Below are 27883 nucleotides of genomic sequence, written 5' to 3'. Positions count from 1 at the left end.
TTTGAAATCTTATTATAGCCTCAAACCCGAAATGGCACTGCCAGAGCAGCACCTCCTGAAGCTGCTTCCAGAGGACAAGCAGATTGAGACAGGCCCTTCCTGGAGGCAGTGTCCCACTTGCCACCCCTCTTTGATTGCCTCAAGTCTCCAGTGTTTACCCCCATTAAGGCAGAAATAGCGGCAACATTACGAAAATCAAGGCAGTACACGACACCAACCCAGCTAAATTCCGGACTTGCAGAACATCCTGGAGGTGGAGAAAGAAATGTACTGGGCAGAGTGGCCCAAACTGGGGCCTACCCTGGTGCTGATGTGGCTGAAAAGAGGCCTCCACTTCATCCAGCTGTTCCTCCAGAGCATCCGTGATGGGGAACGGGGCGAGAACCACCCCAACCTCATCCATGTCAACGCCTCCAAGGCCTATGAGATGACCCTCAAGAAGTATCATGGCAGGACCATGCAGATCTTCCCAGGTAGCACTGTACAAGGCAGCCTACAAGTCCGATTTCCTGGAGGCACTCTCCAAGGGGCAGAACATGACAGAGAGGAGTGCCTGGAGAAGGTCTGTCTCTTCCCGGTCAACTACATGGCCACCATCAGCGTCATCTACGAGACAGATACCTATAGGAATGCTGAGCTCACCTACAAGGTGTAGGCGCACCAGCGGCAGCTTGCCCAGGGCACAAGCAGGAACAGGCAAACCCGCGTCACTGTGAAGCAAGCCAGCGGCCGCCCCCAGCCCACATCACCCAGAACAGCACAGGGCACGGCCAGGATCTGCAGGGGACGGCCTCGGTCCTTTAACAGTCATTTTTCGGTCTATTCTAATGGAGTAATATACAATGATCCTACTTCCAAATCTCCTTCGAATTTCACAAGTGCACAGATTGACTTTATACCTTCATTTCATTGTGGTAAAAACTGAATAATGTTTCTAATAATCAAGTCCTAGGGTTTTTGTTTTGTTTTATTTTGCCCCCCCCCCCCCCCCACAGAGCATGGCTGACGGAATTTAAAAATAAGCATGATTCCTTGCGAGGATTTGACTGAATGGCGTTTTGGGTATTTTAAGGCCCATGATGTGTTTGATCTGCAATTATGCAGGGTCCCTACCATGGGATTAAACAACAAAAACCAAAAAACAGAAACCACTGTGTTTCCACGTGGTTTGTGCAGCCCAGTTCACAGCACTGTTAGAACCTGTGCTTTCTTTCTTACTGTCCTTTGCTAGTTTTTTTTTTTTTTTTTAATAGCTGAAACCAACCAGTAAGACTTTGATGACCAAGGGGTGTTCAATTTAAAGCTACCCGGCAAAAAGAATTGTCCATAGATGACTGTATTTGCATTCTTCTGCCTAATTATTTTTTCCAACCTAAGAAACTTCTTACCACGTGTATTTGTCTTGAGGGGGAGAGGAGGAATCCTCCAGCTACTGAGACCCAAGAAAATGCCTTGCTGCCTTAACTGTCTTTCCTGGCACTAGGAAGAGCTATCTTAATAAAAATTACTGGGGTAAACAAAGCGACCCCAAAGAATTGATGTGTGTTCAAAACCCAATGAGGAACAACTGGTGATTTTTTATGCAGAAGCTTAATAATCCTTAATAAATAAATCTCTATTTTGGAATTTAAAAAAAGCTTATTACAAAGCCACAGTAATAAAACAGCAAGGGATGGGCACAAGGACAAACTTACAGACCAATGGAATTGAATTGAGAGTTCAGAAATAAACTCTCACATCTGTGCCTACTCGTCATTTGACAAGGGTGCCAAGTCCACTCAAAGGGAAAGAAGAGTCTCTTCAACAAATGGTGCTGGAAAAACTGGATGTCCACATGCCAAAGAAATGAGGTGGACCCTACCTCACACCATATACTAAAATTAACTCAGAATGGATCAAAGACCTAAATGTAAGAACTACGACTACAATATTCTTGGACAAAACATAGGGAAGCATCTATAGGATCTTTTGTTAGGCAATGGTTTCTTAAGAGTTTACACCAAAAGGACAAGCACAAAAGATAAAACAGATAAATGGGACCTCAACAGAATTAAAAACTTTTGCACAAAGGACTTCATCATGAAAGTAAAAGGAAAACTTACACAATGGGAGAAAATATTTGGAAACCACATATCTGATAAGGATTTAATATTCAGAATATATTAAAAAATACTACAACTTAACAAGAAAAAGATAGGGCAAAAGACTTGAACTGATATTTCTCCAAAGGAGATACAGAAATGGCCAAAAGGCATAAAAAAAGATGTTCAACATCAGGCATTAGGGAAATGTAAATCAAAACTACAATGAGATACCATTTCCCAACCACTAAAACGGCTACTATTAAAAAAAATGGAAAAATAAGTTTTGGAAAGGATGTTGAAAAACAGGAACACTTGTTCATTGCTGGTGGGAATGTAAAATGGCGTAGCCACTGTGGAAAATAGTTTGGCAGTTTCTTAGAAGTTAAGTATAGAACTACCATATGACCCAGCAATCCCACTTCTAGGTATATATCCCAAAGAACTGAAAGCAGCGACTCAAATAGGTATTTGTACACAGGCAGTCATAGTGGCATTATTCACAACTGCCAAAAGATGAAAGCAACTCAAGTGTCCATCAACTGATGGATGGATAAACAAAATGCAGTATATAAATACAACAGAATATCATTCAGCTGTAAAAAGGAAACAAGTTGATACACGTGACAACACAGATGAACCTTGAAGACAGTGTGTTGACTGAAATAAGCCAGACAAAAAAAGGACAAATAACGTAGTATCTCACTGATCTGAAATAATTAGCATAAACAAATTCATAGAGTCAGAAACTAGAATACAGGTTACCAGTGGCCAGGGTGGGGGTTGGGAACTGAGAGTTAGCGCTTCATTGGTATAGAGCTCCTGTTGGAGGTGATGGGAAAGTTTTGGTAATAGGTCGTGCTGACGGTAGCACAAGATTGTGAATGTTATTAATACTGCCGAATGTGGTTAACAATACTGAATGTGGTTAAAGGGGAAATTTTAGGTTGCACATGTAACTAGAATAAAAATTTTTAAAAAACCCACAGGACTGTATAACTCAAATAGTAAACCCTAATGTAAACTACAGACTAAAGTTAACAGTATAATTATAATATTGTCTCATCAATTGTAACCAAGGTGCCACACTAATGCAAACTTTTAATAGTAGGGAAATCTGTACTTAATTAGGTGTACATAACTGCTAGACAATATTCTACTATTTGACTATCACATTAAGAACACCTAATTAAATCTATTAAAAGATCTGAAAAATCATGTTGAGAGGAAAAAATGAAGACAAAATGATGAATTTATTATATGAATTTGAGTAAAGTCAACACTAACCAAGTACTAAGCATTGGTATGGATAACTGGTTTTAAGTAAAAATATAAAGAATGGATTAGCATCAAACGTAGCTGCTTCTGGGAAGAAGCAAGGTAGAAGGGAAACAGGACCAAGCACGGTAGGTAAAGAAACTGTATCTAAATATCAGGTTCCAAATAGACAAAACAAAATGTTGATTATTTCTGGGTTGAGGTAATATAGGTATTTATCTCATTATTTGTGCTATTTTCTTAAATTTCTGCAAGTTAAAAAGGTGGGGATAATGGAGAAGCTGTACATGTAGTACATGTTATAACAGACTCACACTCCCAAATAGTAATATTTTTTACAGAAAATATTTCTAAAGTCATCTCTTTACAATTAAACATGAAATTAAAAAAAAATAATAGGGAAATGGGTCTGTGTGTGTGTGGGGGGGTGTTATGTTGAACTCTATCTTCTGCTTGATCTTTCTGTAAACCTACACTTTGTGTAATTAAAAAAAAGGATTAAAAGAAAACAAAAAGCAAACACTGAATTTTAATGTAGTGGGGGGATAGCTGCTGCCCTTTACTTCAGGACTTCTTTACTCCGTGTCTCCCAAAGAACCACTGGATGGGACCCGGGGTTCGGCTCCCGGGACATTCCAAGTGTACCTAACCACCTGTACACCCTGCTCAATGTGGGTGCAAGTGCGCGCCGGATGAGCTTCTAATGCGCTCCCAGGTGATGCCGCTGTTCTGCCGCTGGCCCCTGGGTGAGAACCGAGCGACAGGACCCTGAGGGACTGACCCCACAGCCCCGTCCCCAGTGGGTGACTCCTCCGGGAGGGTTAGCCACATGGGCCCCCGTCCCCAGGTGGTGAGCTGACCTAGAGCCAATACTACCCCTTCTCCGTGCTGGCTCCCGGCCAGTTTCTTTGCCAGTGAGGGACAGATCAGGTGAGCGTCCCTCCAGGTGCAGCCATGACAGGGGCAGAGGAGGAAGTGGAGGCCTTGGGCTTCACCAGCGCTTACCAGTGGCCCTGCTCTTGGAGGGAGGGAGTCTGGGGTGGATTTTGTACTTTTAGCTTGTCTGTTCCCCTGGCAGGCAGCCTGGAAAGCAGGACGGGTGACTGATCAGATCCAAACCCCTCAAACCCCCACCATCAACAGGCCAACCAAAGCGCCCACTATCCTCACACCCTCCAGCGGCCTCTCTACTGTTACCAGAATCTCAAAGCATTCACTGAGGAGATGGGGATTCCACTCACCCTCAAGCTCCCAACATCTGGGCACTACACTTTATAGACTCAAAACCTCTCAAAGTTTCCCCCCCTTTAATTCATTTAGAAACAAAACTTCTATGATGAAACAGTTGGTGGCACCACTTAAGTAAGCTGGACGGATGTGAGGCCACCTTTACAGTGTTGTCAACAGTGCAGCAAGATGCACCACAGACCTTTCCAAAATTCTGAATTCCTGGAGACGTGGGGAAGGGACTGGACCGCCAACGCTGTGGCCGCTCCATGACCACCTGCATCCCTGGCCAAGGCTGCAACTGGGGGCCTTACACGCTCACACTCATTCGCAGACCCTTTCATTCCCGAGCACCCCCACCTCCCACCCCAACCTCCTGTGTTCCCTTGGTCTCCGAGGTGCCTTCTGGCTTCAGGCCCTTCCCGAGCCTGCTGCATCCACCCAGCCCAGCAGCTCCAACGACGTTTCCTTCCAATCATCCGGTTCTCAGTCTTCACCTGGGGCTGCGAGTGCAATGGAGTAACACGACTCGAGTGAGGGGACGCGCAGGGACCCTCAGCTGGGCCGTGGTTCCCGAGGGGCCACTATGCAAATACGCATGTAGTGTCCCACAACTCCCGGTCCACAGAGTTTTAAGCTATTTGCAATCTGACTATTCCAAACTTTCTCTATTTTCTGTTTCTACTCTAAAATTCCCCCTTCAGTCTCTTCAGATGACTGCTTCTTATTTTACCAAGGAAAAACTGCCCTAACTCCTCTTGGTCTCTACCAGCTCATCTACCTCCAGGTAGCTGGGGAGCGAGTGCCCCTTCATTCCTAATCCGCTTAGCAGGCTCTCATCCCATCCCCTCCCTGGGAGCTCGGTTCCACGGGTCGTCTCCTCATTTCTGCAGGAGGCATGTGGTGGAGCTGCCCGCTGCAGGGTTAGACTCACAGACCTGGGCTTCGCTCTCCTACGCTCCTTAACTGGGGTAACAGCAGTGCCAGCTGCCGGGGGTGCGGGACATCAGTGTTCTGTCGGGAAAGCGTTCATAAGTACTGCAATGTCATCACTCACAACTCTGCTGGTTCTTCATGCTTGGCCCAACAATCTTTTTAGGCATCATGTGCCCATTTTTTTGTTTGCTTTTTAAATGAAAAATACTGCCATACAATACGCAAATCCTATTTTCTCGTTAAAAATTAAAGACCATGGCAAATTCAGGTTAAAGCGTAAAAATGCTCCCTTGGCTCCCTGCCCCCCAACCCTCCCACTAAGAAGCGGCCAGGGAAAACAGTCTGGCACCCAGATCACCCTCTAGTCCCGGGAACTGGGTTTCCTTCTTCACAGGAACCCTGGCCAAGCTCACGAATGGTGTCCTGATCTCCAGCCTCCGGGCAGCCCGGCTCTGCACACCTCCCACCTGCCGCCGGCCCCTCAGGACGCTGCCTATAGCCCTTCGCTCATCCCATCTCTCACATGCAGACCAGACTTTTCCACTGGTGTGTTCCACAGCCACCTTCAAGTCAGCAGGCTGAAGATGGTACTAGCCATCTCCTGCCACCTCCAAGCCCTGCTCCTAAAAATCTTCACGCCAGTAGCTACACTCGCCAATGCAAGCAGTAGCCATTCTCTTCATTTTAAAGATAAGCAAATGGAGGCTCCGGGAGGTAATTTTCTCCAAAGACACACACTGAGTGAGTAGCCAAGCCAGGATTTGACCTGGGCCTGCCTGATGGTGGCGCCTTGTCTCTTCACCCCACACCCCCTGCCTCCCCCTACCCTACAGAGAGCCGCCTGGTGCACTGCCAAAGCCAGAAGCAAGGACGGCCACAGACACTGCCATTCCTTCAGTTAATGCAGACACAGCATGGAATGCTCCAGGCTCATAGCGGTCTCAGGCTTGAACCCTCCATCCAGCAGTGGTCTCCGCCCAGGCTGCAGGGTGCAGGCTACAGGGGAGAGAAACCATGCAAGCACAGAATCTAACGATTTTCCAGCCGTTTGAGTCCCTGTTCAGGCCAACCATGGAGAGAGGGACTTTCAGGCACTGTCTTCACCTCAAGGGGCAGTGGCTGAGGGCAGAGAGCGCAAAGGCAGACGTGGGGAGATGGCTTTCATTCGCAGAGAGGCCATCCTGCACAGTCTTCCAGGGCCAGGTATTACACAGGCTCATCCTATGGAAGAAATTCTGGGGTTGGGGGAGGTGGTGGTGGTGGTGGTGGAGAAAGGATTGCTTCCAAAAAGAGACTGTTAATATAAAATGAAAATATGAACACTATTTGCAGGGTTGTTGGGGTAAGCTTTTGAGACCTTATAGAGGTGTTGCCCAGCTGAAAGTCTATGGTTTTTATGTAATTCTACAACTTTGTAACTCTGAAATCAATGTCCACCTTTTAAAGTTCATTTAAAAAGCTGGTTTCCTATGTGTACATTATACTTCAAGAAAAACACTCAATGAAGAAAAAAAATACTCAGGCTCCTTTCTTCTTCCAAATGGCAGTGGTGGGAAGAGAACCAGTGGAGTGGCTGCTCGAGAGAAGCTCGTGATCACCATCTCCTCACGGGCTCAAGCATCACCAATGACATGGAACCCGAGCTCCATCATTAAATATGTAGGTCTACTCTGGGACCAGTGCGAAAACTAAAAACATTTTTTATTTTATATTTTAAGTTCCAGATGAATGCCCTGAAAATAATAATGGACCCACCGTACTGATAATTGATGACTATCTTATACTCAGGAAACAAGGGATTCAACTTTACTGCCAGATTCTTTCTTTGTGATAAGAAAGGATACTGTACATTTATTTTATTCATGTCCTCAAAGTGGCAAAAACACATGTAACTCAAGATAACTTTAGGCAGTATTTTATATTACTATAAAATTACCTCGAAATATGTAAGCTGTATTAGTGAGTTACTGAAAAGAGGACTTTTGTGAAAGTTAAAACTATTTAAGACATTTTACTGTTTATGAATCTAATGCATATAATTCTAAGAGAATTCTACATCACTAGTCTTCCTACCACTGAAATTACCCAAAAGACAGCTCCTAGACTCTGGATGTCCAGGCTGCCAAACACCCTGCTCCCTGCAGACCAAAGACACGCACTCCTTGGTAAGGAGGGCGGGAGACCCTTAAATAGGCTTGGGAGAATGTTGCATGGCTCGGCTGCCACAGAAAAGAAGGCAAGACGCAACAAAGTTCAAGATGTAAAGGGTTAAAATTTTGAGCACAACTAGAACCACTGACTGGGTTTTACACCGGGACTTGGGAAGTTGGGATTGGCTTATCTATGCCAAGACGGCTCCCCACCTCCTGGGATTCATGCCCCCGAGTTTCTAATGAACAGGAGACTGTTAAGCAAGCGGTGGTCACTCCTAAGATAGGTTATAAACAACTGTGGCTTCCATCCTACCGACTCGTTCTGCCTTGCCCCTGGGAAGCCAGCTGCCATACTGTGCCTATGGAGAGGAACCGAGACAGGCCAACGGCCAGCAAGGACCTGAGAACCTGAGCCCCACAGCGAGAAGAGCTGAATCCTGCCAGCAGCCACTTGCATGAGCTCAGAAGCACATCCATCTCCCGATGAACCTGGAGATGACTTTAGCCCTGGCCACATTCTGCAGCCTCGTGAGCCCCAGAGGACCCCCTGGCTGCACCCAGATCCTGACCCACAGAAACTGAGATGGTGAATGCTGTTTTAAGTCACAAGGTTTTGCAGGCCATTTGTTACTCAGAAATAGGTAACTAATACAGAATGAAGAACTCTAAAGCAGGGGTCTGCACACTTTCTCTGGAAAGGGCCGGCTGGTAAATATTTTCAGCTGTGCAGTCCCTGTGGTCTGTGTCACAGCTCCTCCACTCGGCCACTACTGCACGACAGCAGCTGCAGTCAGACGTCAATGAGCAAGCACGGCTGTGTGTCAACCAAACTTTCTTTACAAAAACAGGTGTCAATTTGGCCTGCTGGTTGTAGTCTGCCAACCTCTGCTCTAAAGCAAAGGTTGTGCAGAAATCCTATTTTTTGTTAAAAAAAAAAAAAAGGCAGATAAACTCTATTTTACCAGGGTTCAAAATTAATGTAACAATTAACAAAGAAGCTCAACCCATCATATAACACAATCCTCACCGGCAGTTGAAAAAAAAAAAGAGTAGTCAAACAAATTACTGGTTTTGGTAAGCAATCTGAGAAATACAAACACCTCTCACGGCCAGCGGATACCGACACTTGCACACTGACGTGGAGAGAGGACAGCCCAGCCCTGGAGAGGAGTCTGAGCAGGAAGAACTCCTGGTGAGTTAGCGAGTCAGCCGTCTACCCCAGCCGCCATCACCACCACGGCGAAGCAGGCACTGCCCTCTCCCAGCCTGCGGCGAGGCGATTACCTTTGCTCTTTGACGACGGCGATGGAGGCTGCTCTGTAAACACTTGCAGGGGTGGGGAGTCGTGGGGGTCGAAGTCCTTGTCCATGGCTTCTAGGAGACTGGTGATGTCTGAGTCTTCTGAGCTGTGCCTGGTGCTGCTGGCACGTTCTGGGTGGGGAGGGTGCGCAAGGGGGGCAGGGGACAGCCGGGCGGGCTGTGGCTCCGGGTGCTGAGGCACTGGCGGTGCTGGTGGAGGTGGTGAGGGCTGCTCCAGGGGGCTGTGCACCTGGTGCTGGCCGCCATGCTGGTTCTGTTTGGCCCCTTTGGGTTTTCTCCCTGCTGCGTGACCCTGGGTCACTGCGTGTGAGTCTAAGACAAGGGGGCTCGTTCTGTTAACAGATGGTGAGGCAGCTGCTTGTGCAGAAGTCCTGCTAGAGGTACTTGAACTGTTTTTGGATCTGACGCCATCCATGTCAGCCGAGTTTCTGTTGCCGTGACTGCTGTGTGGGTGGACAGCAGGGCCACCCTGCTTATGACTCCCTGCGCTGGGTCTGGAGGATGCGACACCTGCCCCGCAGAAGCCCCGACTGTGGCTGGGCTCGCAGCTGAGTGTGCTCAAGCTGAGAAGAGGACCGAGTGCCAATCAGTAAACAGCAACCCAAAAATCTAGTATTAAAAATATTTCACTTCATCTGTGTAGCCATCATAAATATAAACTACTGAGGAAAAACACAGGAAATAGGGATAATTTTCAGAACTCTATAGGGTCTGCATATCTGAAGATTTATGCATTGAGTTAGTATTTTAAGACTATTTTAACCTTCACTAATGTAATGAAAACACAGTATCTGGTATGAACGTTTGGTAACTGAGTGCTACACACAGGGTAGATTAAATAATGAAATTAAGATTTTTTTCCCTCTAAGTTAAGATGAAAGAGGAAACTTATTGTTTCTTTTAATTATGTCAGCCAAATCTGTGTATACTAGAGAACTTATTTCTGCATGTGAACATACTTTCCTTCAGATGAAATACCAACGATTCTCCTGAGATCGAACGGCCTTCCTACATCAAAGGGTGGGTTTGAAGCCTCGAAGGACAGTCGCCTGCGAAAGGGCTCCCAGATTCCTTGAGCTTCCAAGTAGGCTGTTCCAATTACCAAAAGAAAGAGGGCACTGCAGGATAGAGAAATTGGAGAATCAAGATTCACCGGTGAGTGCAAGAAGAACAAAACCTATACAAAAGGCACAGTCTCCTGGTAAAGTACAATATGATTGTAAAAAAAAGATGCCTGTGACAATTTTTAATGGACAAAGTAAAAAAAAAAGCTTTATGTATAAAAGTATGCACACCAAATTTTACAGAATACCATTTTACACTGATGCGTACAAGGAGGAAATAATATCAGAAGAGACACCTAGAGGATGATTTTTCTTTTATCAAGATGCAGCTTCTAGCTTTTCCTTTAGTTTCAACTCTCTAGGAAAATTCCTTTCCCTTAAAGGATGTGTGAAGTAAGTACACAAATTAATTTAAAGGTAAGTATATCTTACTTTCAAAATACTAGAGAAATATATTTTAAAAAAAAAAGGATGCTGAGGTTTTAAAAAATATTTCTAATAGGTTTCAAGTTGCTTACATATGATTTAAGAAGTATATACTACCATGTTGAGTAAAATATATATGCTCAAATCAAGTAGCTTTGCCTTGTTAATTACTCATTTTCTTTCCTTTAAGAAATTAACATGTTCTTAATTTATATCACAATTCCCAAAAGTAAAAAAGATGGTTGTTTATTGTACGTGCCACTCCAGACTAGCTCAGTCCTGGCTGTTTCCGCAGCATCTGAGCCTGATGGAGGCAGGGAGGCCTGTCTGTCTGCTGGAGGCTCCAGCTCTGACCACAGAGGCTGGCACACGTGGGCCCTTGAACACCGACCTCGGGAGGAGACACAGTACCTCATTATCCCTGAGATGATGATGTACAGAGCCAGTTCCCAGTTGGGTCTGGGCAGGGCTTCCGCACAGGTTGCCAACATGTGGTACGGGAGGGATGCGTTCAACATAAACACAAACTCAGAGCCACTGGTGGTTGTGAACTTCAGCTCACGAATAACTCTAGAAGCTGTGAAATCGGGGGTAAACCTAAAATGGAAAGATGGCAGTAAGGCTGGATTTTGGAAATATACCACAAGCCGTTTAAATATAACATCAGTCCTACAAGACTTTGAAACATAACACGAACGTGTTTGCTACTTTATTTCAACTGCCTGATTTTAAGACGATGACAATACTGTCTCATGAGTTTAACAGCAATGGCTATGATTCCAAGGATAACTAGAGATTACATAAAAGAATAGGTACCCACAATTATTCATTCATAAAGTGGTTTCCATGTTTCTTTCCCTCCCCTCCTTCTTTTTCTCCTTTATTTAAAGCCATACTCTTCTCTCAGGTTCCTTTTGCAATAATATTTAAACCATCCTATCCTGAGTGTACTTTTCTTCATCTTCTGCATTACAGCTTTTTGCCATCATTTAACTGTTCTTTTACGACTGCACTCTCCAAACAGATGATTTGCACCTTGAGGAGAGGTGCCTCACTCATTTAAGTTTAGGAGCTGAGCATACTGACTTGTATGTAGTAATATAGCTACTTATTAAGTAAATATTGCTTGAAGATGAGGAAATTACTTAGTAAAGGGGATAGAGATTACATTTCATTACATAAACCTACTTCACAACATAAGTTATCAATTGCCATAATATGGTGCCAACTATTACCTACATAAACAATAAAATACTATCTTCTCACTAAAATACTACAATTATTAAATTGCACAATGTGGAAAAACAGTGTGTATATGATGCAAATCTCTGGTCTGCTGCTGAGCTACTATGAATTTATACTCAATCTCCTTACCAGCATCTTAAACTTTAACACAACTCTGAAAATTATTTTGAAACTAGTTTCTAAAACTATCTGATACACTTTAGAGACAGAGGAAGTTTCACAACTTTGAGAACAAAGATATGAAGAAGTATCTGAACCAAAGAGTAAATGAAAATTTAAAAGTCAGATGAATACATTCTTTTCGCAAATACGAAAACATACCTTTAACACAGAGCTTAAAGAACTCCATAAAACTAGTTAGTGGGAAGCTAGTAATTCATTAGACTTTCTATGAAAATACTTACAATATGATTATATCCTTAGAGGCATTGGCACTTAGTACAAATTCTTGACAATTAACAACTTTAAAGCCATATCCCTCACACGAGTATCCACTGATTTCAATGGCCTCTATGTGAATTTGAAGTTGTCCTGTATTCTCCACCTTAAATGTTCTTTTCAGTGTGAAATTTGGTTCTCTTAGTTTCAAAGCTAGAGAGAAAAATCAGGAGTGAGTATGAATCTTACCATCGTTGATCCCAGCTGAAATGATGCAGATTATCCTAGAACTATTGTTGTGAGAGAGGTTATGACCCACCTGCACACATCAAGGAAATCAGCCATCACCTAGACTTCATCAGGAAATACTCCAATTGTTATGCCATTTTAAATAGCAACAGTTTAATTATACTTTATTAAAAGCAAGAGAAAGTTTTTCCTTAAAATCGTAAGCATCCATCACTAATGTAAATGTGTGCACATACAGAAATACTGTTTGTGGTTTTAGAATTATTTACTGCTGAAAGCCCGGGCAGACGTTTGTGCGTCTGGAACAGTACGGCACACTCACTGTCTGTGCAATCCTTTAACAATGCTTCTGTGATTTTGAAGCGTAAGGAACTGCCCGGACCCGGAAGCCTGCCGGCCACTCTCAGGCCCTCGGTCGTCCCCTGGCCTTGCACTGCCACAGCTTCCATCACGGTCAGGTTATTTCTGTGCAACAAGAAAGACAGATTTTCCCCCCATTAAATCTGCACAGTCTTCTGACCTATAATTTCTACTGCAATGTTACAAACCACCATGTAGAAATTAAGGGTGAAAATTCATATTTTAAGAATTTAAAAGTATTTACACAGAGAAGAGCAAGAGTTTTTCATTTCCAAGAGTCAGAGGTAGTAAAGTAAAATACTACTCATGTTTTTCAGCTATAAACATAACCTAAAAGGCACATTTCATTAGGTATAGTATCTGTGTGTGTTCTGGACAAAATGAAGACCCTATTTCACAAATTAGACATGAAAACTCATGTTAAAATAAATCAAATAAGGACTTCTATATAAGTACTAAGAACCACCTCACATCTAAATCACAGAACCTACCTGACTATGATTAGTGAAGAAACAGTTCTGTTGTGAATTGGGGTAAACTTTACTTTGACAGATTTCTTTTCTCCAGGTTTTAAGATTAAGTTTAAAATCAAATGGCGAGATAGGCCTTCTGTAAATCCTGTGGAACTTTGCAGTGGATGAGCCTTGAATCATTGAGTAAAGAAACAGGAGTCATTAGCATGTTCTCTGGAAAAATGTTTTTTCCTTTTCCCTCATCTACAGCCCAATACAGTTTCTCCAATTGATTAAACATGTAAAGTTTTACCCCTTGTGATTAGACACCGGTGAGCTGGTGAGCAGAGACGGGTTCCCAGTGACAGTCCTGTATTCTGCAGTGAGACCCCAATGGGGCTTTACCGTCCCCCAGGCCTCCACAGTCCTCCTGCTCGCTTAGGCAGTCCCTTCTGTATACTGGTATTTTTACTGTTAAGCCTTTTTATTTTGAAATATAACATACAAACCTAAGATGAATGTTTTAGCACAAAGGCCTGTGTAACCTACACCCTGCACCCCAAAGTTACCTCCCCTCACTGCTTTCCCACTCCTCCCCTTGGAAAGTAACTGACATTTTACTTTTATTTATTTTATTTGTAAAAATATGCTCAATTCATATCCGTCTCTTTGAATTTTATTTCGAAAGCTAAGCACGTAATTATTGTTTTATAAACCTTTGATGATTTGAAGTTTAAAGAATAGCTTAGTTTAATAACCAAAATATGACTTCTTGACAGCCAGTTGTGGATAAGATTAGCAAATAATTTTTATTTTAAAAATATCATCGTTCACATCTAAAGATATACTGCTCTGATTTTTAAGCAACATTAAGTTTAAACTTTTGGGGACGGGGGCCCATGCCCACAGCCTCTCTTGGTCCCGCGGACAAACGAATGGTGTGAGTTCTGTGTCTGCTCTACTCTCCTGGCACAGTCTGGGGTCAGGGAGAACACAGACAGAGCTGCTTGCCTAGGTAGCCACAGACGGAGTTATTGAGCCAACAGTCACCGAGGACTTCCCATAGCTAAGGAACCAATCTAAAGGCTGTCGTGTGGCTTTGTTTAATCTGTTCAAGAACTTAGTAAAAGAGGAATTATCACCTGCACATTACAAGTGGGGAAGGTGATGTTCAGAGAGGTTTGTTCACTTGCTCAAGGTCATGCCTATTCTAGGGGCCAGCCTCCCACACAAAGGCATCCCCCTGCCACACAGTGACTCCTCAGGAGCCCATGAGTGTTTTCATTCCAAGTAATTCAGATGGCGGATAATTAACTAGACTCCTACACTCGTTTATTCAACACCTTCCACATTATTACTATGGTGAGGGAAAGGAGATAAACGGAAGACAAACTCTCAAAGAGCTTAAATCCAACTTTGGGAAACAAGACATTACACATCAAGAAGAAAACAAAAAACAAAATTAACATGGGTATGAATGAAGAGTCAAAGAAAATCAAGACAGCCTACTCAGTGATGGCTGCACAGTGAGCAGGGCTGGCACAAACAGGATGTTTAAGGACACATGAGATGTGGCTTGGCAGAAGGAAGGTCATGGGGTCAAGAGCGGGCCAGTGTAGAGGACTTGAGCCCTAAGTGCTAATTTCCTGACTGATAGATAGCCTCCATTAAGGTCTTATGGAATATGAGCAGTTACGGTTTGCTCAGCCTGGCATGGTTTGTTAACTAGAACAAACCAGCTAACGTAGGCATTTAATAAAAGAGCATCTACTGAGTGAAAACCACTCACACCGCTGGGCTGAGTGACCTGGAGGACGGCGCAGAGGTGAGCACAGCCAGAAGGCCGTGGCATTCGTGCAGCTTACAATTTTATTAGAAAGGATCCTGAATAAAAACTAAAACGACCAAGCTTAACATTTTGATGCTTAATAAAAATTAATTATGCATTAGTCTACTATCATCTACACATTCTCAGAATTTTCGGTAACCATTATATCAACTTTCACGGTCTTAATGGTTAATGCTGAGAAAGAGAACACAGCGTATTCTACTCAGTGTGCCTCACCTGGATACAAATCCCACTACTCTTCCCCGTTTCTTTGCCTCTGAGGTAGGCTGGATTATACAACTGGGAACAGACACGTTCTTAATCTGAATCCAGTCCTGTGGCTGTGAACCCAACTGTAAACAGGAATTTTCTAAGGAGGTTGTTTTCAGTTCAGGTGTGGCCCAGCTGAGTAGGACTGGGCTGTAGTCCTGTCACTGGAGGCTGTATGACACGTCAGCCTTGTGAAAGAACAGATGCTGGCAGTCCACGGAGCCCGGACGCGAGAGGAAGGACACTGCCATGTGACAGGAGGCCGAGGAACCCAAGGCCTGCAGGCAGCCAGAATGCTCCCGGTCTAGAGAGGAAAGAAGCCTTCTCGCCTCTGAAATCTGTGAGGTAACTAATCCCCATGATTTAAGCCAAACCACTGTCCGGTAGATGTCCTGGCAGGCAGGAAACGAGGACAGCCTCAGAAATAGCTGCTGAACTCCTGGGACTTCTTCTGTAACTTGTCCTTCAGCCAAATTTAAGGGCAGCCAATAGTTCCCTTTCATATTTGCATTGATCATATAATTACTTCTTTGAAATAGTATGAATCTTGAATACTTACACTGTTTCTGAAGACTTGGAATTCTAGGGTCCTCAAATCTACCTTTGCTACCTTACTCAAGTTAAACCTAGAATAAAAAATGTACATATATTTCCTTGTAAACAGCATAATTAAAAGGGTTATTGAATAATTACCAAGTTTATTCTTTGCAAATTATCTTTCAGCAGATTTTGAGATCAATATCTCACCAGATTAACCACCATCAGAAAATTAAAGGACACCACTTGTAGTTAATATTTTGTTCATGTTTTTTTTTTTAAACATATTTGAAAGGTTCCACTTGCTCTCTCTTTACAAATTATTTAGGAAGGAATTCCACATTACTTTTCCTTGTCTTAAGCTAAAAGCGCTTCTACATTCTTAATATAATATTAACCTCCCTCCCCAAAGCTTTCCCTCAACTTTAATTACAGATCTAGAATTTCTCTAAGCCAACTCTATTACTGTATGAGCTGCTGTAAAGTTTTAAATGTATAAAGTTTTAAATGTATGCTAAGATATAAAAATATTTTGATTATCTAAAGCAAAGCTTACCTTGATATTAACTTATCTACAAAGACCGACGGGTTGGAATATAAAGCCAGAGGAATAAACTGAACATAGATAGGAACATCTGCAGGATTTTCTAACGTGATCTCTTCTTCCTTAAAAATGTGATGAAACATTAAATGAAAAATTTCTATAATTAAAAGTAAGAGCAGATACTTTATCACCCTAAGAGCAGATACTTTATCACCCTATTACGCATTTCCAAAAACCAGTGTCACTTTGAATACTTACTGTAGAGCCGTTTGTATTAGTCAGTGGAAATTTCAAGTGCCGGGGTGAGCTAAGAATGGAAGGCCAGGAGAGCTCAGCGGTGATTTTTGATATTATATTTTTTTGAAGGTTTGTATTTACTTCAAATATAGCACTCAATCTAGAAAAACAATTTGTAAATCATCTTATCAAAATGAAATACTTGAATTTTCTGAATATAAGACATTCTATTAGTCTTGTAGTATACTTGCAAAATTATATTCTGGCCCTGGAAAACAGGTTTATTTGTTCTAATATTTTACTCTGCTTTTAGTTCTATATGAAGATGCCTCTAAGCTGGCACAAAGAGCTGCTAAAATATCTACCTGATTACCTGTATTTTTTTTTAACTGAACATGCAAAGGATGACAAATCTTAGAAATACTACCAATAACATTAGTGCAATTCTGTAAAAGTTCTGAACAACTTTTCAATGTATAAATCTGATAAAGACCTAAGCTGAAAGCTGGACTATTTTGGACATATTTAGGCCAGGCAGGCATCTAACAGAGAGGCTGCAAATCCTGCATTCGCAAAGATATGATGCATGAAAATTCCCAGAGGATCTTGCACGCTTGGTGGAAAACTCAGGACACCCAGGCAGGGCACTCCACTCTGTATATTTTCAGCACAGCTGAGAAGGCAGTGCACTGCTTGGCATATGGCCTTTTTACCCGTTCAGATTAAAACAAAACAAAACAAAACAAAATCCTGACATGCAATAGACACTTCAGTTGAGGAGGTAATACATATAAGGCTTTCGTGCAGATATATATGAAGTTTCCAGCAATATTCTGGACCTCATTTGAGTATTTTCCTATTTATGAGTATAAAGGCAACTTTTTAGAACTCAAGACATATTCCCCAAGGGCACATAATTTTTATTTTTATGGCAGGCTTCTAGCCCATCACACCACTGAATTAAGAACTCTAATATTGGTAAGAGTACAGGTTTTATAAGACTAGAAGCAGAAATTCTCTGTGCCATGCACATGTGCAGGGTAAGACAAAGCAGGAGTGGGGAAAACGCCACATTTACTGTGTTCCTGGGACACGGTGGCCAGGGCAGACAGGGAGTCCAGGCTTTAGTAGCTGCGGGCTAGGGGAAAACAGGAGGAAGACAAGGGTTTGGTGGGTGGGCAGTAAGGGGGTTTCCTGGCTACTGAGCCTAGGACAACACTCCCATTTATTTATCTGTAACTGGACATTAAGGTTTATAATGTTCCCTGTGGCAATATGCGGGACTAAGGAGAGTTTTAATTAGTGTTCTCTTATCAAGTTCATTAGAAGTCATCTCTCTGTACTTATTCTACCATCTTAAAGTAAAAATTTAACTCTCCTTTGTCTTAAGAAAAATTTTACAGCAGATAACTCCGATAAACAGAAACTTCAGATTCAATTTTAATGGTTTGACAATTGTATGGTACTATAAATTGGAATGTCTAGATATTCATAAAATATTTCATATTAGCCAACTGAGAAGAGCAGTTTCCATGAGCTGTCATTTTATCACCATTCTAGTAAATTTCTCTTCTGAAGTACATGAAGACCAACTTCCTATACTGCCAAGAAAACAGGTGTGCTGGTTTGGATATATTATGTCCCCCAGAGAAGTCATGTTCTTTAATGAAATCTTGTGGGGACAGGCTTATTAGTCTTTTAATTAGGGTGGAAACTTTTGATTGACTGTTTCCATGGAGATGTGACCCACTCCACTGTGGGCAAGATCTTTTGTTTAGATCACTTCCATGGAGGTGTGGGCCTGCCATTCAGGGTGGGTCTTGACTGGTTCACTGGAGTACTTAAGAGAATTCAAGAGCCGACACAGAGGCTGACACTTAGAGATGCTTGGAGATACAGACAGAAGGATATTTGGAGATGCTAAGCTAAGAAATGAAGCCCAGAGTTTGTCCCAGAGAAGCTAAGAGAGGACCCCCAGATGCTTAGAGAGAAATGCCCCAGGAGAAAGAAGCAAGGACACACAGGAGCTGAGAGGGAGGAGTGAAGAGAGTAACTGAGACATTTTGGAGAACGACATTTTGAAATACAACCCGGAAACAAAGGATCAGCAGACGCCAGCCACGTGCCTTCCCTGCTGAAAGAAGTGTTCCGGAAGCCACTGTCCTTCCTTCAGTGACGGTATCCTCTTGTTGATGCCTTAGTTTGGACATTTTTACGGCCTTGGAACTGCAAATTTCTGACCTATAAATCCCCTTTATAAAAGCCAATCCATTTCTGATATTTTGCATAACGGCAGCTCTAGCAAACTGGAACAACAGGTCTTTGCCTGAACCCAGGTGCATACTGATTTATCATTAGAGCATTTCCTACCTGCTCATCTGACCCATGCCCTGTCTGTCCTTTCAGTTCAGCTCTTGGAAAGGCAGATGTATTTTGGAGGAGGCAGTTCTTTCAAAATGTGCAAATGTGGAATTAAACCTAGAAAATGTTTTCTTGGTCTTTAACAGAGGTCCCTGGTAGGTAAAAACTTTCTTATGCAAATGGATGTTTCTTTGGTGGACACTATAATCCTCCAAATACAGACAACTCCAAATACTTTCTTTGAAAGTGTTTAGAAGACTGGAGAAGAGAGAAAAATGGTAGCATGTATGATTTTGAGCAAAGTACAATTAAAATGGCACTCTATAAGGCCTCATCAATAACTTTCTGAAGATTAGGCACATTAACTATCAAGTAGTAAAATACCCTAATATAAGAATAACATTTAAGAAGTTACATCCACTGAGAAAGTTCAAACTTGTAACGATAGCTAAAATATTTAAACAAAGCAAAACCACTTACCTATGCCCTGAATTTTCCTTTATTCCCAACCACCCTTTGAACAGGGTTTGATGCAAACCCCAGTCGGCATCCCACATGTCCTCCTGCATGGCTACACCAGGCTGCACCTTGGGTTCGGCTACAACAAGGAAAGAAATATTATGACACGCCAGTCATACACCCATGCCCACTTGTAAATTTTCCTTCAAATGACTCCTGTAGTACCAAGACACAGGGATGGGACTTTGAAAATGGCAGCCTCGTATTAAAGAATATTCTGTGGGAGTGAAGGGCACAAGAAGCGGCAGGATAACTTACATCTGGAGAGAAAAGGCAAGCCAACATAGCAATGATCCCCACACTGCAGTCCAGGATCAAAATAAATGTTGGCAATCTGCAAAGAGGCACAGGAGAGCCATGAATCCAGGCCCACAAAGGCCACGGTAACAGAACAGTAAGGGAGGGGCATTTGCAAATATAACATTTTCAAACCTTTGATTTTTTCCCTGGCTCCAGGTCTTCCTTGTTGCCCCGTAATCGTTTGTAGTAAAATCGTACATCTTCTGACAAAGAACGAATTTGCTGTATCCTAACCTTCTGTGAGAAGGAATTCATAATATTTAAATTTTGATGAACTACTTTCCCCTGAAGGAAGGAAAGAAAAAAGAACTTGTTTGTATATGGTTGGATTTTCTTAAAGCATATATTTAAAGCTGATGGGCAGATTTCTATGTGATCAGAGCCCAAAAGAGATTTCTAATTTTCATCAGCTGGTAATTTCTAAATTTGTAATCGAAGTAAAAAATACATATAATTTTGTTAACAGGACAAATCTTTGCAATCTTGAGAAAATGAATTAAAGTAAAAATGCTCACAGTTTCATGTTAAAATACTGAGGATATCAACAAGGAACCAACAGAGAGAACAATTAAATAAAGGAAATGGTCACTTTCAGTTTGCTAAGTAAAGTATGTTTATACCAAGTGAAGGCTGTCCTGAAAGTATCCAAATTCAGGATGAAATCATTGAATTCTAAAATCTAAAGCCATCAGATTTCTCTTCCTGAGAAAAAAGATTTTCCTTTGTAAGAGAAAAATACTGTTTGTGTCATCAAAGGAGATTTAGATATCTTTTTAAAATAAAAATTATTATGTATCCTTTAATAGCAGCACACAGATTAAATTGCTAAATAACCAATGACCATGGTTATCAGCTGCAAGCCTCTCCCTTTGATCTACCAGATTTTAAATTAAAAGCTAAATGATTTAAATAATTCTGAATGAGAACCACATTACAGTATCTTTCTTTTGTTTGAACACAGAATTTTGTCTTATTGCACACTTGATTCCTAGCCATTTGTAGAAGTCTCTAAAATTATCAAACCCACTGATCTAATATTTGGCAATAAAAGGGAAAGAAATAAAGAAAATGGCACAGGAAGCAGAGCGAGGTGACAGTGAGGCCTGGGCCAACCCGCCACGCACAGCCTAGTGAGGGAGGGCCCCGGTGAGCGGAGGGCCACGGAGCGGGAGACGGGGAGACGGGGGCCAGAGGCTCTCGGCAGCGGCGGGCACCGTCGTTCACCTGGTCTTTACACACCTGTCACAACTATGGCCCTGGCGCCCGAATCTCAGGAGTGTGGTGAGGACCAAAGGAGGTAACAGGCATAAATAACAGGCTTCTATTCAAGCACTCAGTATTAAACTACTAGTTATTCGAAAATGCTCATTCTGAAGTATTTTTCCCATCAGTCGGCTCCTCTATCTGATAAGGTCAATTTTACTCAATTTTATAATGTAACGTGAATCTGTAACGCGAAGCAAATATCTGGTCCTGTAAGTCATCTAAAGAAATCCGAAAGCTCAATCTGAGTCGATCACAACCAACACCTTGTTTTTACACAGAGCTTTCTCATTCAGCTCCACCCTTGGGCCTTGGCGCTATGTCATCGACTGTCAACTCTTCCCTCGCAGGGCTTCTGCAGCAACCAAGGCGGTCGGTGTGCTGGTCTGGAACTATCATGCCCTCTGCCAAAAGACACTCTAAAGCCAGCCCACTGGGCCCCTTCATCAGTGCGCTGTGTACTCCCCTCTCAGCACTTGACCTTTCCCCTCTTAGGTCGATCCACACCAGCTTTACCTCTCAGAACCATGCGTCCACTTCCCATTCTAGACAGAAAACATTCCGAGGGAAGGGACTCCTTCTTATTCTTCGTATCTCCTAAACAACTGTATATACTGTCTTGCCACAGAAGGAGTGATGAATGAAGAATGAGAAAGAATAACTGATTTTTTTCTAGGTGCATAAAGGTAAAGGCAAAGAAAAAGAAAATTAGCAAGAGAAAGTGTGTAAAGGAACTGCCTTACTGGAAAGGCCGGCGGGAGGACCATGTGCTTCGGGTAGCAGGCCAGCGAGCCCACCGCGATCACAGCCTTCACAGGGATCGTCAGGATCTGCAGGGAGAAGCCGGCCACAGAGAAGTCAGTGATCACACCTGAGTTTTATCCTGACAGTTATGCCAATAGTTTATGGAATTAAAAAAACCAACAACTTCATCTTTGAACTTATTTTGGCAATAACCAATTCATAACCAATATGGAAATCACCCATAGATACTGTTTAATCTAACAGTCCAATGTACTACTACTCCGTAAAACACACTAAAATACAATAAATTCCCATGTACTTCTCAGTGATTCCTTGAAAATAAGGTAAGCAAGACTAAACAGTGGGAAGGAAAGAAGACAGATTTTTTCATAAAACAAGGATATTGTAGATTATTAATTTAAAAAGTAAAGAAACTGTAATCCTAAAATAATGTATGAAAAATCTAGCCTTCTACAGATTTAAGCAGATCTCTATTTTTATATATAAAACATATTAACATCAACTTTATTTTAAAAAAATGAGATGAACACTGTAGATTTGGAATTCCAGTTCAAGCTCAGTAACTCACAAAGATACTTCTCTAGGATATTTTCTCCTAATTCTTATTTTCACCCATGCTAACAAAGACTTATCTTAATTCTGAAATGAATTTATTTCTACCACAAATGATAAACATGAATTCCTCATTTAGGGAAGGACTTAATTTGACATACTCCCAACAAATTATTTATTACTTAATAACCTATTTATCCTATAATTAATTTTCTTTCATAGCAGGATTTTATGCGCTGAAGACAGGAGAACAAGGTAGCAAACTTGTCGAATTTAGCAAATATTTCGGTTTGGCAGAAATAAATCCATTCAAAGCCTTATAGAATGCAACACGTCAAACTCTACAAAGAGTCGTTAAAAACTGTAATGATTTTCTTTTTGTCCCTTGCCTTAGAATGAATCATGTAAATACAAATGTGAACTGAAATTAGATGTGATTTCTTTAGTTAATCCTCCCTTTTGGAAAGGTTACACAGGTGGATATTTATGACTGCAGACAGAATCCAAGATACCTAACTTACAGGAATTTCACTCAGGGTCTGTGCAGGGCTACAACTATCTGTAAGTGTGTTTCTAACAGAGAAACTCTAAATGTGTAAAGGCATTTTTCTGAAGTTACATTCTTAGTTATGAGGTTTGGGTTTTATCAGAAAGCTATGTACTAATGAATATATCAATCTTCTGTAAACTATTCTCAAAAGCTCAGATTTTTAGGTAATTTTATGAGTAAACTTACTTCCCTGATTCTATAAAAACAAAAGAGGGATTGAATCATTCAGCAAAACCCCACTGACATGAATCCCCCAAAGGCCTCACCTCATAATCCGTTGTGATCTGAATGGCTCCATCATGGATCCCTTCCAGCTTTTTTGCAGTAAGTTTGACTCTGAACACTGCAAAATAGCCTGAAGCTAGTATTACCTGCGTGTAGCAGAAAGAGCATCATTTGTTAGCCTTGCCCCTTGAAGTTTCCTGTTAAAGTGGAGGTGAAGGCTGTAGCGACAGGGATAGTTAGTGTGGTGTAGGGACTCGCCAACCCGAACACATACCCGTGTGACACTGAATGACTGTATCATCATGCACAAATATCTCAAAATAATGTCCATCCCTGGACATTTGTCTATTACAATTGTTACACAAATAGAAAGCTGGCTCTAGGAGGAGCAGTCTGACTCCCAGCTGCCCAGCTGGGGTGGGAGCATGGCCCTCGTGCCCATACGTCTCCTGGCTCGCCACCCATGTACCCACACGGCCCAAGGGGGTGAGGGCTGGAGCCCAGGACACAGCCTCCACTGGCCCTTCAGATACTTTAGGGCACGAGCACATACGAGGTTGGTTCTGCTTCAAGTTCCGGAAGTAACGCTGTAATATTAATAATCTTATCTTCAGAGTACAGGGGACTAGGCCATATCAAATCCCCCAAATCATGGAAGGAAGTAAAAGTTAAGCTGTAAAAATTTGAAAGCCAAAAAAGGGACCTTATCTGTTTTAGATAAGCCACTGGGGGATGTTTCTGGCACTCACTCTTCAATCCTCTCAAACAAAAATGAAACTCTTTTTGCTAAGTTTTATCATAGTATAGTAGCTATATTTTAGTAGTTATATTTTATCTAAAATTCATATTTACCCCAAAATAGCAAATGTTGATACAAAAAAATTACTCAATTTTCCCATTTGTTAGAGAAGTATTTCTGTGCTGGTTCTGTGCAGCTCTAATGTTTTCACCCTGATTCTAACTACCCAGATCAGAAGAGGGTCCTAAGGAGCCCCAAGAGCTGTCCGCACATGTGTTTCATAAAGGGGCAGAATGCTAGCTTAGTGCCTGGGCTTGGCTTTTTGTAAAACAATTGGAAAGCAGTTGAAAATTCAGGTATTACAAGTTGATTTTTGAAAGTCATTTTGTGAGACTGCTGTTCTGAATTTGGCAACTCACTACAATTTCTTATTTTAAAGTAAAGGTTCATAACATCTTTTCATCCCTTTTAAAAATATTTTATAGAAACTTTTATATAAAAGCCAATCTAAAACTCCAAAGTGTTGAACATATTCTGTTTATTGCTAGGAAATGATCCAGATTTCTAAAATTATTATTTTATGATGTCTTACTAGGAAATAGTATAATTCAACAATCTGGAATCAGAAATACACACAATTTAAGTTAAAGTTCACTCCTGAAAATGAACATGTTAATGGTTGGTCTCATTATTTTCCTTTTCAGCATTCTGTTTCTATTTAAAAATAAAATCCCAGCAAGGTTAACAAATATTGCTTTCTTTTGTTTGTTTTAAAAGGAGGCTTTATTTCTAAATGGAATTTAAAACATTATAAGCTATTAAAATGTAAAAACACAGCCATCATCCTACCCCATGGTAAATACGTTTATATGTGTGAGCACAGTCACATTCATTCACAAATACCTGATTATGGAGCTTGAGTGCTCTAGAGCTGCAGTTAGAATACACGTTGTTTAGTACTGTCTCCTACTTTTTTCACAAGTCTTTTTCCAAGTCACATTCTACACAGTAATATTTATATTTTATTTGCTTTAATATTCTATAATACAAGGTAATGATTTACTTTATGGATTTTTGGTTGTTTCCAATTTCTCGGAATTATTAATAATTCTACTGTAAACATTCTCACAGTCTGGGGCTCTTTTTAAATTACTTCTTTGGGAAGAATTCCCAAGAGCAGTATAAAATGCCCAAATTACCCCCCCAAAAATTGTTTTGGGGATCCTTCTAGTACAAATTGTTTAAATCAATTCTTTAAAACCTGTGACATTCCATTTGAAGCATATTTATAAACAAATTCTATGTATTAGGACATTTGCTTTTCCTTTTGTCAAGTTTTATCCTAATCTACAGATGAAATATATGATGCTCCTTCTCAAACAAGGAGATTCAACTAATTTTTTTGTAGTAGGTATAAATTCCAAGTTCCCTTTTCAGTAGTGGAGAGGGCTCAGGCTGACTTTTATATTCTCCTACTTAGTGCTCTCTTATGACCCACTGCACACATATGAGACAGAGTAAAACAAATGTGGACAGATTCACACAGGGATCATGGTAACAATGTTTGCCTTGTGGGTACCCTTTTCTAATCAGTACAGAAAATCAGCCAAAATTATGACTATATAGGAGAAAACATTTTCTACCAATATTGAAGGCTCTTTCTGTCACCCAGGAAACCACGCAGGGTTAGTTTAGACTATGGGAACTTTGGCACTGACACTTGTATTACAAAAAGACAATTTGTATTTTGCTTGTTATAGAACTTTTTATGTCAAGGCAAAACTTAACCTCTTCAGGTTTCAGGGCCCTCATCATAAAAGTGAGAGATTAAAGTAGGATTGTCTGTAAGGTACTTTCAAAATCAAATAATTGATACTATAAAGAATCACACAAAAATACTAGTTGAGGAATTCAATATAGAAACAGTGGTTTATTTGGGGTTTAGACATATAGATTAGTTTAAGGAAACAATAAGAAAGTTTACTTACTGATGACTGGTCTGATAAAGAGGATTTTTCTAACTCTGGAAGGCTTGAAACTACGGTAGTTCTATTGCCCTTTTCAGTAGCCACGAGTTCTATTGATAAACCATCTCCTATGATATGCCAACTTTTTATAGCCAACTTAAAAAAAAAAGATATGAAAGTGATTATCACAACAATAGCACAAAATCCTTAAATGCATTTTAACAGAAAAATGGATTTTTTTTTTTTACCTCAATTGGATTGCTGTTTATAATTGCAAATAAAATATTACTTGCTTCTGTAGCACTCAGTACACCAAAATCAATGAAACGTTCCTCTATTTTAGGGGGCAATACAAAATACTGCAAAGATATAAAACAATCAGGTTAAACATAAAATCACATGTACATAACAAAATGTTATCAAGAGAAAGTAACCATATTAAGGTATGTTAAAGGTTTTAAAGATGATATATATTTTAGTCAAGAACTTTGTATGATAAAAATATTATGATTAATCAGAAATGAAAGCACTCATAGACTCTACTGAACAGATACTTATCTTCTGAAGGCACATTAAAGAAACAAGGAGAGATAAGGGGAGCCCTAAAGAATCAGGCAAAAAGTTCTTGGTCAAAGTGCACATCTTGACTTCGTGAAAGCACCTACAAGCAAGCAGTCATGTAGGCAGAATAAAGGAATGAGTGAGGATGATATTGAAGGTCCCTAGGCTCTAAAATTTTTATTGGTTTTGACTTTTTGGAGGGAATACATTTCTATTACGTTCTCTCTTTTAATCTTTTATCTCTTTTCTATCAATTTTGTCTCTTATCTAGGTTTCTTTCATTGATTACTCTAAGGGCAGCATTGTTTAGATTTTATTTTGGAGTGGGGGGCTTAGTTTCTTTACTAGAAAGACCTTTATTTGTTCCTTCCATGCCATATTTTGATTTCTCTTCTGCATGAATTTAACACTCTTACTTTCTTCATCACTATTTGGTTCTTTACTTTCATTCTGATATTCCTGGCTTTTGTTACTTCTTTGCCCTCCTTAATCTGTTTTTTCCTCCCATAATTTTGCTGCATTTATTGTTTTCTAGCTTCTCCATCATTACAGCAATTTAAAAGCAAAATCCAAGACATAACAAAATATGGAAACATCTAAGTGGAGACTGCTGCTAGAGACTCAACGTGTGCTCAGAGGGTGTGGACACAGGGAAGGGTGAGAACCAGGTATCCTGAATGCAGTGGGTAGGAAGGAATTAGGTCAATTTGTACAGAAAATGGCAAAACGTCAGATGTGCAATGTGATTCCCTAACAATATCTGAAAACACAAAAAAATGGTAGGGAGTTATAAGACTGAAGGGTAGGTAATATACTTACATCTAAAAAGCCTGTGTACACCCGCACAGGTAAATGGAATTTAGAAGCATTGGTAATAAGCAAAATATTGTTATCTATGTGAACGGATGATGTGGATGGCATAAAAAACAGGGTAAAAATGTATCCTGATTCATTTGGAAGAATTAAGACAGGTTTGCTGAAGTTGTGAACCTAGGAAATGATGGGAGAGGAAAAAAAACAATGTCAGTATCATCCAGGTAGTTAACCAATAAATTTGAAAAGTATGAGGATTCCAGACATACTTTAAACATTGTTTTGGCTTCTTCTGGTAGCAACACATCATGAATGAGGATTGCAAAACTGAAAGTGTTAGTAAGATAAATTGGCCTTTCCACAGGATCAGCGGGACTGTCTCGGATGTGAAATAATGTTGCAGCGTGATCAAATCCCAAATAACTATTTGAAAAAAACAAAAACAAAAACAAAAACAAAAATACATCACATTTATTTTCATGTGTTAATTCAAAATACAAGTTCATTTGTCGTGAGTAATAATTTACGTTTAGCATTAAGGATGGCAATACAGAATTATGACAATATTTTAGAGAACGACCACATAATTTAAAACAACAGGGCTGACCGAGATGGCGGTGTAAGAGGCTCTAGGTTGCCATTCCCCACAGAATCTTTGAACAACTAATGAAATGGCAGAGCCA

General features: G+C 41.0%; 1 protein-coding gene and 1 pseudogene across 2 annotated transcripts in view; one reads left to right on the top strand and one right to left on the bottom strand.

The window, feature by feature from the left end:
* TMEM131 (transmembrane protein 131) overlaps window positions 1-27883 on the bottom strand; it is a 210113-nt gene that overhangs the window by 29280 nt on the left and 152950 nt on the right. For both annotated transcript variants that reach the window (XM_037806416.1, XM_037806415.1), the window contains exons 14-31: window positions 27470-27623; window positions 27207-27377; window positions 26075-26185; window positions 25848-25982; window positions 23162-23266; window positions 21772-21858; window positions 19898-20050; window positions 19724-19799; window positions 19427-19544; window positions 16607-16745; window positions 16361-16470; window positions 15827-15893; window positions 13209-13360; window positions 12680-12822; window positions 12135-12321; window positions 10897-11082; window positions 9955-10113; window positions 8960-9558 (exon numbers count right to left, since the gene is read on the bottom strand). In XM_037806416.1, coding sequence (XP_037662344.1) covers window positions 8960-9558; window positions 9955-10113; window positions 10897-11082; window positions 12135-12321; window positions 12680-12822; window positions 13209-13360; window positions 15827-15893; window positions 16361-16470; window positions 16607-16745; window positions 19427-19544; window positions 19724-19799; window positions 19898-20050; window positions 21772-21858; window positions 23162-23266; window positions 25848-25982; window positions 26075-26185; window positions 27207-27377; window positions 27470-27623 — 2852 coding nt within the window. The remainder of the gene's footprint in view (window positions 1-8959; window positions 9559-9954; window positions 10114-10896; window positions 11083-12134; window positions 12322-12679; window positions 12823-13208; window positions 13361-15826; window positions 15894-16360; window positions 16471-16606; window positions 16746-19426; window positions 19545-19723; window positions 19800-19897; window positions 20051-21771; window positions 21859-23161; window positions 23267-25847; window positions 25983-26074; window positions 26186-27206; window positions 27378-27469; window positions 27624-27883) is intronic.
* LOC119511958 lies at window positions 32-655 on the top strand (annotated as a pseudogene).

This window comes from Choloepus didactylus, chromosome 17 (genome assembly GCF_015220235.1).
Source record: "Choloepus didactylus isolate mChoDid1 chromosome 17, mChoDid1.pri, whole genome shotgun sequence".
NCBI lineage: Eukaryota > Metazoa > Chordata > Mammalia > Pilosa > Megalonychidae > Choloepus > Choloepus didactylus.
Note: the sequence above shows the minus strand (reverse complement) of the source record. Positions and strands in the feature narration are given on the sequence as shown.